Source organism: Aplysia californica, unplaced genomic scaffold (genome assembly GCF_000002075.1).
Source record: "Aplysia californica isolate F4 #8 unplaced genomic scaffold, AplCal3.0 scaffold00061, whole genome shotgun sequence".
Classification (NCBI taxonomy): domain Eukaryota; kingdom Metazoa; phylum Mollusca; class Gastropoda; order Aplysiida; family Aplysiidae; genus Aplysia; species Aplysia californica.
In genome coordinates this window covers 812,002-821,651 of record NW_004797331.1, presented here as the reverse complement: position 1 = coordinate 821,651, position 9,650 = coordinate 812,002, and the positions used below count along the sequence as shown (strand labels likewise).

The 9,650-nt window shown below is 39.6% G+C and overlaps 1 protein-coding gene across 1 annotated transcript in view; it reads left to right on the top strand.

The window, feature by feature from the left end:
• The window catches only part of LOC101861562, a 19,539-nt gene extending 10,428 nt beyond the window's left edge, over positions 1-9,111 (top strand). The window contains exons 4-8 of the mRNA XM_005093274.3: positions 2,076-3,047; positions 3,787-3,988; positions 5,719-5,964; positions 6,522-6,615; positions 8,207-9,111. Of these exons, the coding sequence (XP_005093331.2) occupies positions 2,076-3,047; positions 3,787-3,988; positions 5,719-5,964; positions 6,522-6,615; positions 8,207-8,431 (1,739 nt within the window). The 3' untranslated portion in view covers positions 8,432-9,111. The remainder of the gene's footprint in view (positions 1-2,075; positions 3,048-3,786; positions 3,989-5,718; positions 5,965-6,521; positions 6,616-8,206) is intronic.
• Positions 9,112-9,650: the final 539 nt, after the last annotated feature.

Genomic DNA, 9,650 nt, shown 5'->3' with positions numbered 1-9,650 from the left:
GGGGCCGGGGTGAAAGAGTGAGAGAGAGCGGGGGAGTGAAAGAGAGATAGAGATAGAGAGAAAGAGAAAGAGAGAGAAAAAGAAAGAAAGAGAGAAAGAGAGAGAGAGAGAGAGAGAGAGAGAGAGAGAGAGAGAGAGAGAGAGAGAGAGAGAGAGAGAGAGAGAGAGAGAGAAGAGGAGAAGGGGGGCAGATAGAGAGAGACATGAAGAAGAAGAAGAAGAAGAAGAAGAAGAAGAAGAAGAAGAAGAAGAAGAAGAAGAAGAAGAAGAAGAAGAAGAAGAAGAAGAAGAAGAAGAAGAAGAAGAAGAAGAAGAAGAAGAAGAAGAAGAAGAAGAAGAAGAAGAAGAAGAAGAAGAAGAAGAAGAAGAAGAAGAAGAAGAAGAAGAAGAAGAAGAAGAAGAAAAAGAAGAAGAAGAAGAAGAAGAAGAAGAAGAAGAAGAAGAAGAAGAAGAGAAAAAAGAAGAAGAGGAAGAAGACGAAGGAGAAGGAGAGGAAGAAGACGAAGGAGAAAGAGAAGAAGAAAGAGGAGGAGGAGGAGGTGAAGGAAGAGGAGGAGGAGGAGGGAGGAGGTGAAGGAGAAAGATAGGAGGATCAGATTGTGAGTATACTAGGCATACGCCTGTCTGCTCAGGTTGTAGTTTGTACTACCACTGGCAAGTTTGCAACATATTGCTTTTCAAAATGAAAGAGTATAACTTTTGAAAGTTGAAAGTCACGATACCAGGATATTTAATTTGTTTCCTTGGTATGGGGATAAGGTGAAAGAAAAAGCCAAATCCAATTTCCCCTTTTTGAGGCCTTTGTATTATTAAACTCCGGGCTTTCCTTCTTCTGATACGCTTTTACACATTTCAGCTCTGTCTTCCTTTAGTTTCTCTTGGTTATCCGTTATCTAACTTTTTCATTGACACGTTCATTCTTCTTCTTCTTTTTCTCGATCGCATCACGCTTGAAGTCTGGGCCGTCCTGCTCAGTTCATCTGTCGGCCCGTATAGCTTCTCTTGTAGCGTCAGTGGGGTTGGCCACGTTACCTGTCTCAGGGCCCCGTGTGTCAAGACAGTGTTGAAGGATTTGTTCAACAGTTTGGTCTGCCTCTCCACACTGGCATTTTGGTGTTTGTACTAGTTTAAAACACCTGTACATATGTTGTCTCAGTCTTGTGTGTTGCGTCCTTAGTCGGAAGATAATCACTTGTTCTTGGCGGGACAGCCCATGGTAGCTATCTGGTGTCTGAGGTGCTTTAAATAGTGTATTTATAATAGTTTTTATTTCTGTGTAGTTAACGCTGTTGTCTAGTTGCTCTTTCTGTGCTCCCAGTTTGGCCATCCTATCTGCCTGCTCATTTCCTAAGACACCACAGTGTTATGGAATCCACTGCAGTATGATCCTCAGACATGGGATGTCGTCAATTACTTTTCGTAGCCTTGGTAGTTTGCCGGCAGTGATTGCCTGCAGTACTGACATGGCATCTGTTAAGAATACTACTTGGCTTTAGGGGTTTACCACATTCTTGGTGATGTTTGCTGCATGTATTAGAGCCTCCGTCTCTGCCCTGTAGTTTGTACAATGTCGCCCTGTTGGGACTGCCTCTGCTTGTCGTCGTCCATTTGGGAACTGTACGTACAATCCGGCTCCTCCTCTTTCCACAGCATCAGTGGCAGATCCATGGACAGGGTGAGGGACTTCTTGCTCAGGTCGCTGTAGTCATCTTTTGTGGTGAACATAGGAATGGACCTGTGTATAATTAACACGTTCATTTATTCATTTGTTTGTCCTTCAGTGGATAGACAATTTGTTTGAACATCGCTCCCTTCATTCATGTTTCCATTTAAAAAAGAATTCCTGTGTCTTGTATTCGTTCATTCATCTCTTCCCTGGTACATTAAAAAAAATTTTATTCCTTCTTTCTTTTAACTATTCGCTTTAGATAAGATTTTTAATAAAATTGCAGTCAGCCTGTCGAACCCGGGACTTTTTGAAAGAGAGGCGAACATTCTTCATTTCTTCTTTCATTAACTAGCCACGTGTCCTTATTATTTTGCTCCTTCACTGATCTCCTCATGTCGTCTTCCAGGACCAGCGGACCAGCCCCTGACCGTGTCCTTTAGTAACGGACGCACGGAGAAAGTTCCCGGTGACGTAGCTGTGTGGATTCACCCCAGCACCTACGAACGTCTATCTCTGGAGCTCCAGATGCCAACAGAAGCAAGGAAGTCCCTGCTCTCAACAGCTGACCAGTACCCAATAGAAAACCTGCCCGGGTACCCAACTTCTGGCCCTTCTGCGGAGCCACGGGAATATCCTCGAGTGGATCCTTTCGTCGTGGAGAACAGCTCTTACCTGTGGGATCCCTACATGTACCGGTACCCGCCTTACCTTCCTTACGGGTACCCACCGTTCGTTGTGAGTCCGAGGAGGCGGGTGAGAGAGGATCGAAACCGGTTAGTGGAAAGTAAAGCTGTGGATGATGCTGCGGCCGTTATTCCGGGCACAGATATGACGCGCCAGGAACTGGATGATCGCGTCATGAGTCAGCTTATGGAGCACCGGCTGACCTCTGTTGGAGATGCCCGGAAGGAGAGAGTCACGACTGACAGGGTTTCTGTGGCAACTGACAGAGCGACCGCGGAGTACAATGCCGAGAGAGCTGCTGCTGCTTCCAGGCTGCTGAGCAGAAGAGGGAAACAGGAAGAGAATGTGCTGAAGAAATCTGTCACCTTCATTGAGCAGGAAGATGTCCACAACATCCCAAACAGGGCCGATGCTGAAGAACTTGTGAATGATGAAGAGTTTGACGAATATGGAAACCCGGCGAAGTTCACCGACTCGGGGGTCAACACAGATTCCAGCCTCCTGTTTTACACTTCCCCTGGGATCAAAGGTCGGCCAAGGTGGAACTACTGGCGCAATGACCCTAGCCCCTCCTACAGCGAGATCAGTGGTGGTATTGCTGGTGATGTTGCACCAAAGGAGCCGGGGCCATTTAGGGAAACAGCTTTGCAGGCGCCTTTGGAAGCAAGAGACCAGAGGGAGTCACCTTATAATGGTAGGCTACAGCATTATATTTGTTTGTTTGAGTAAAAAGATAATCCTTGACACAACGGTTGTTTATAGCAGTGTAAAATTAAGACAAAATAGATGCACATGGACTCAATGGTAATTTCTTACTAAGGAAAAGTAAGACTAAACAGATGCACATCGACACAATGGCATTTTATTGCAGGGGAAAAGTAAGACCGATAGATAGAAACGACAGTGGGGAAAAATGATGTTAGGCTTACACATTGAGCCCTCCAACTAGCTGTTAGCATAGTGTTAAGTTTTGAAGTCATAATATGCCAAATGCTTCACGCTCCTGTTTTCATATACTTCCTTATGCATATTGGTGCAAACTGTGAAACTCTGAATGTGTAAAAATACACCGAACTGCAGTCAGACTGCAAATTTATAGGATGATACAAAATGTTGGTCAGGTATCTTAAGATTTTGCTGTCAGCCCATTTTCTTGATAGTCTTTCAAGGGTGGGCATATGAATACTACTACTACTACTAAAAATGATAAATAGCATTTGTATAGCGCCTAACAAAAACCAAAACCAAAATGAGTATCTAAGCTGAAGTCAATCATAGCTCATGTGACAACTAAAGGTAATAATTCTCTATAATTCTCTACTAATAGGGATCATTCACCCAAGATTTTATCTCTCGCATGAAAATGAAGTACCGTTGAGGATGTGCTTCAAATTTTGCAAGAGTACTTAAACTTTGTATTTTTCTTACAACAGTTGAATGGACAAGTCCAGCCTTCAAGTATGTAGACACATATGCAAAACACGACTACTCAAATTCAGTGGAGGAGTGTTTGGGAACACCCAAACCACCTTCACAGCCTGACACAAAGGCTTTCAAGCGTAACTACACTGTTGCCTCAAGACCTATTGCAAGCATGACCCCTGAGGAGAGAGAGGAAACTCGCAGAGCAAACAGGTTGGTTAAGAAATTTTGTTTCTTTACTTTCTGTTGTCTTATAAAATTCTCAAAGCTCAATGGAGACGTTTAAGATTTAAATTTGAAATTATCAGATCACCTCTTTCTACATGTTTCCTTTTAATTTCTTTATGAGCATTGGCTATCAATAATTCCCCTCTAAAGATGTCTGTAATGTGCTTCTTTCTCCTGTTTTCTTCAAGTTTGGCCCAGTTTATTTGTACAGATTTTCTTTTCCTTCATTTCTCTCCCAGTTTATTCTTGAGCTCACTCTGGTCTGTTTCTCTGATGTGGGGATTCCATCTGACTGGCCTTCAGGTTATACTCTCTCTGCCTTTTTCACCCTGGTATATAGAGCACTAAGAAGGGCTCTCCACCTGTTTTCTGGGCCATCCTCTATACCTCAAACCAGCTGTGTCCCATCTGTCAGAGTTCTGCCTCCAGATCTTGTTCCCAGGAGGATGTTGGCCTTCCTGTCTCCCCATACCCCCAACCCCACCCCCCCCCATTGGGAGATTCCATCTTAAGCTTTGCCTTGCAATATTGTGGGCTGGTTTTCTAAGAGTGGTTATACTTGTAGACTATTTTCTTAATGCATGTCCAGTCAATCGCTATTATTTCTGTATCCTTTCCTTTCCACTTTCCATTGGTCTCTCTAACAGTTTCTCTGTGGGGATAAAGTTGAACTATGCTAGGTCCAAAATCTTTTTTCAGCATCAATTGAAGAAGGTTTGGAACTTCCTCTCAAATGCAGTTCTTTATCTCTTGTCTCTGTTGCATGTCGTAGATCAAATTTCACTGTGCTTTGAACAGACTTTTCTGGGGTTTTTTTTCAATTCATTGGATTTCCACAGAATTTACCTACAACAATATAAATTCTCTTCTCGTCTTCTGGACTTTCGCCTTTATACCCTCGTAATATATTCAATGATGACAGTTCCGTGGTAGGTGCGAAAGATTCCACACCCTTTAGAAATCATAGATGCATCTTGAAGAGTCAGAACTGTTACTTCTTGAACATTCATATTGAGGACTTTGGATTTTCTTCTGTGGATATGAAGTCTAGTGCTGTGTGCTATCTTAATGACGATGTCTGTTTTCTTTGCATTGGATTATGGACAGGGTTGAGAAGCAATTAATAGTTAGCTGTCATCTCTTTCACCACCTATGGAGTAAGATTTTTTAAATGGTCAAGACAAGCACTTTCATATGATAATGGTTATTTGGTACTTAGGAAAAAACAAACTCGAGAGATGAAAACAAAAAAAGATAGTAATGGAACAGAACCTATCCGCAGCACCATGTAAATAAACTTTAACCATAAGAGGTAGTAATCGAAACCAAACAAAATGTATTTGCTTAGCGCCTTTGTGTTAATTACATAAAAGGAACCTAGCCCCTCTCATATGCTGTGATTTTCGTTCAAGACGAAGCCCACTTAACACACAGGGTAATGGGGTAACGATTAGATCCACTGCAAACTAATACCATTCTTTGATGGTAGTGAAGCACACACTGATATCTATGCTTGGGTCATACTTATGAGGTTTTGACTTTGATGTTTTATATTTCCTTTCTTCCTTTTCTTCTTCCTGTTTTTTTTTTTACTCCAACTTTTGCAGCAAGTGCTCAGCCTTTGGAATTACCCAAATTCATAACATACATAGAGTTGAAATTGAGTACCCCCCCAAAATGACTAAATTGCCTCCATTTTTCTCCAAAACTCTCAGACGGCGTCGCGTGATCAAGAGAGAAGCTGAATGGCAAGCCCGCCTAGTGGACGAGGACAATATGAAGTCTCTGATGCAGGACCAGCACCGTGAGAGGATTCTGGGCCAGATGGAGAGGGATAGACAGCGTCAGATTAAGGAGCAGCAGGATATCCAGCTTGCACGAGAGGCCAAAAAGAAAATAAGCCATGAGTTGAGAATTCGCATTGAGCAAAATCAAAAAGATGAGGCAGACAGAGAAAACAGGTAAGAAAAAACCCATTACAAATAAAAATTCAAATAAGCTTGTTAGTTCATTTGTATTGTATTAACGCTTTGAATCCTGGACCTTGATGTTTTTCAACTCCCCATCTATAGACTACCCAAACTTGGTTAGCCCCAGGCGCATGTACTGGCCTTACAGGATACCAAAAAATATGCCCTGGCTGGTTTACCTTCCTCACAGATAATCACCAATGACAGTTGAACTTGTCCAAGATAATCATTCATGGTTGATGAGAAAAGTGATAGTCTTAAACAGGTGGTCCTCTTGGACAGTATCATTGTTATGCATAGAAAACAATGCAAGGGGGAAAGTGGGAAGTAGTAATTTGAAAAAGTTATGAGTTTCTTGAGTGGTGTTCATTAGAGCAGGTTTGACTGTTAATAAATCTATTAGCTTTCCAGAAAAATCTTGTTGTGAGAGTATGTACTTTTGAGATTACTGTGTAACACTTATTGCCTTTAAAGTATTATACATTGTTTCTGAGAAACCGATGGTAGTACTTTTACATATTTTTCTAATTTATTTCTTAATTTTACAGACGCATTGAAGCTCTTAGGAGAAGGCGTGAAAAGAGGGAGCAGATTCAGGCACAAAGAGATCAAGACATTGCTGAAACTGTTCAAAGACGAGAGGTGAGTTGTTAGTTTTTACTTAGTCTAGCATAATAATAATAGATTGCATTTGTATAGCGCAAATCCCCGCCCAACAGCAAGCTCTATGCTCTTCACAATCTATGCTAGTACCCCAGCAAACCTGAGAGCATTCTGAAACAACATCACCTTCCTGGGAAGCATACAGTGCAAGCAGCCATTTATAAGCGCTAAAACACTGAACATACTGACAAGATCTTTCGCTGTCTATGTCTGCGTACCCTTTCCCACCTGGGTGAAGTGAGGAAAATTCGTGTTAAGTGCCTTTCTCAAGGACACAATGTCGGGCCCGCGGCTTAAACCCCCGAACCTGCAACCTCAAGATTACGAGTCCGGTAGCCTAACCACTAGGCCACCGACGCCAGAAAGAAAGAAGTGATTTTCTAGCCTATGCTTGGATGTTAGTAACAAACTGTTAACATGATGTACTTTGACAAAATGATTGTAGAGGTGATGTGACTAGCTGTAGGCTAGATAGGAGGCATGGTGTAGTCTATATGAGAAGCACTATGCTTACAGTGCTTGTGATGTACCGTAGTAGCTAGAAATGACACAGTCTAGATTAACAGAGCCCAATTCATGTACTGTTTGTGTGTGATGTGTGACAAAAATCATGGAGGTATTTTAGTTTGTGGAGAAGGCAACTTGTCAACAATGATGATAATAATAATAATAATAATAATAATAATAATAATAATAATAATAATAAATAATAATAATAATAATAATAATAATAAACAGAACTAGAAATAGAAACAGAATAATTATAATACTACTAATAATAATAACGATACTAATGATGATGATGATGAAGATGACAATGATAATGATGAAGATGATGATTAAGCCCACGGGGCGAAACGTTGAGCTATTAAACAAATTTAAACATTTAATATTGTTATTTTATTTTTGTCTAAAATTAAAACAAGACTCTCCTCCTACCCTGCTTACCAAACAATGAAGATGATGATGATGATGATGATGATGATGATGATGATGATGATGATGATGATGATGATGATGATGATGATAGGAGCAGAGTGATAATAGTAATAATAGTAATGATAATAATAAAAGTAACAATAATGATAAGGATCACATCTGTAGTGCCCACTCCCTGTGGCTCGAGGTAACTCACAAGGAAATAACGTATCCACAGCGCACACACCATAACACTTTTCATGCATACTGGCCCATTGTGCACTACAAATATGCCAACAAGTGTATTCGGATAAAGAAACACATACATAAACTTACAAGCCTTGAAACTGCTGATCATAATATTTGTTGCTATTGTTTGTTTTAGTAAGAGTTTTAAAGCTCTTGCAACACAATAAGGTCATATAAGTGCCGAAGATTGGAGGTGTTACAAGAGAATAATAAACACAAAAAAGAAGGAGGAGATATAAGGATGATAAATGTTTGATAGAAAAAAAGGAGCAAACCACACCAGAGCACCCACCAACCACTCACATATTTGTTGTTAGAGAAAGAACTTTTGTAATGACTTATTTAGTTGAAATATTATTTTGCAGTACATTCCGTTATGCAATCTCATTGTTTTTTCTCACAGGACATTCGCAAACAGAACAACGAGTCTCGACTTCAGTCCTGGACAGAGAAACTTAATGAGCAGGACGCTAAAGAAGCAGCCCTAGACAAGCAGCACCGGGATGCTAAAATTAACCGCCTACGCCATTATAGGACTCTGGAAAAGGAAGGTCAAGACAGGAAAGATTTGCGACTGGTTGTCAAAGAACAGAACCAAGTTATATATAGGTCGCAAATATTTGCATAAGTGAATTATAAAAGGGCTCTGATCTCTAATCTGTTTGTATTGGTGACATATTCACCCCCCCCCCCCCCCCCCTTTTTTTTTTCTAAATCATTGTCTTGTTATTTTCTAAAACATGTCATATATTAGCCTGTTTATATTCAAAGAAAAGCATATTTATGGTTCTTTCAGTTGCTTTACATACTTACCCTAAAGATGTATTGGGAAATAATTTTTTTTCAGAAGCTTCTATGTACTTTTCTAATATCATTATTAGACCTTTGTGGTAATGAAATGGAATTCAAATTTTTAGAATTGATTTTTATGACATAAGTGGAAGGGAGTTTAAGTTGTATTATGTTCTTGATTCTATCATTTCAATGAAAATGATTTCGTGTTTTGCATTTAATTTAATGCAGAATTATTTTTTTTCTCTTTATGATGAATTAACAAATGCAACTATTATAGCTGTAGCTAATGTAGCTTAGTAAAGATCTATAAATTTTACTGGTGGTGGAGTTAAAAAGCTTTTAGTAAACAGGTATTCAATGTTATTTTTCTGAACGCAGACATTTATTTCATTTACATGTTCCTTTCTCAGAACCTACTTCACGAAAGGGATAATGTATTTGATCGTGTGTATAGTTTACATCGCATATCATTAGCATTTTTACTCAAGTGCAAAGATAATTTTTTTGAAAAAATTGAAAAGATTAAAGAAAGTAAACTTTAAATATAAGATATAACTTAATGTCTTTTTTTGAATGACAAATTTATCATGTAGGCCTAACCCCAAAAATTGATTTAGGCAATTGTGGAATGACACTGGGGATATTGTAAAGGATAAAACTGTTTAGAATTTCTGGGAACAAATCAACACTATATCTTTAATCTTATGTGGAATATTGCTTTGGCTGCTGATATGCTAGATCAGTATATCTCACATAAAAGCCCATGTGTTGGTCTCATTATAAAGATGTTCAAGAAAATGTGTATGTTTACACAGTCAATTATACCATGGTGATTGGGACGAATACAGGCCTTCATTTGTAAAATACTTCTTGTCCCAGATCTTCACCCAAATCAGTCAAATTCATCCCAAATGTAAATAACATTTTTTGTTACATTTTGTCTTGCTCCATAATACAACAAATTTTGAAACAAACCACAACTTCAAACTGCATTTCGTCAGACTGTTGCATAAGTGATGAAAAATGTTTAAAGGATCGAGATGTTCATTTTT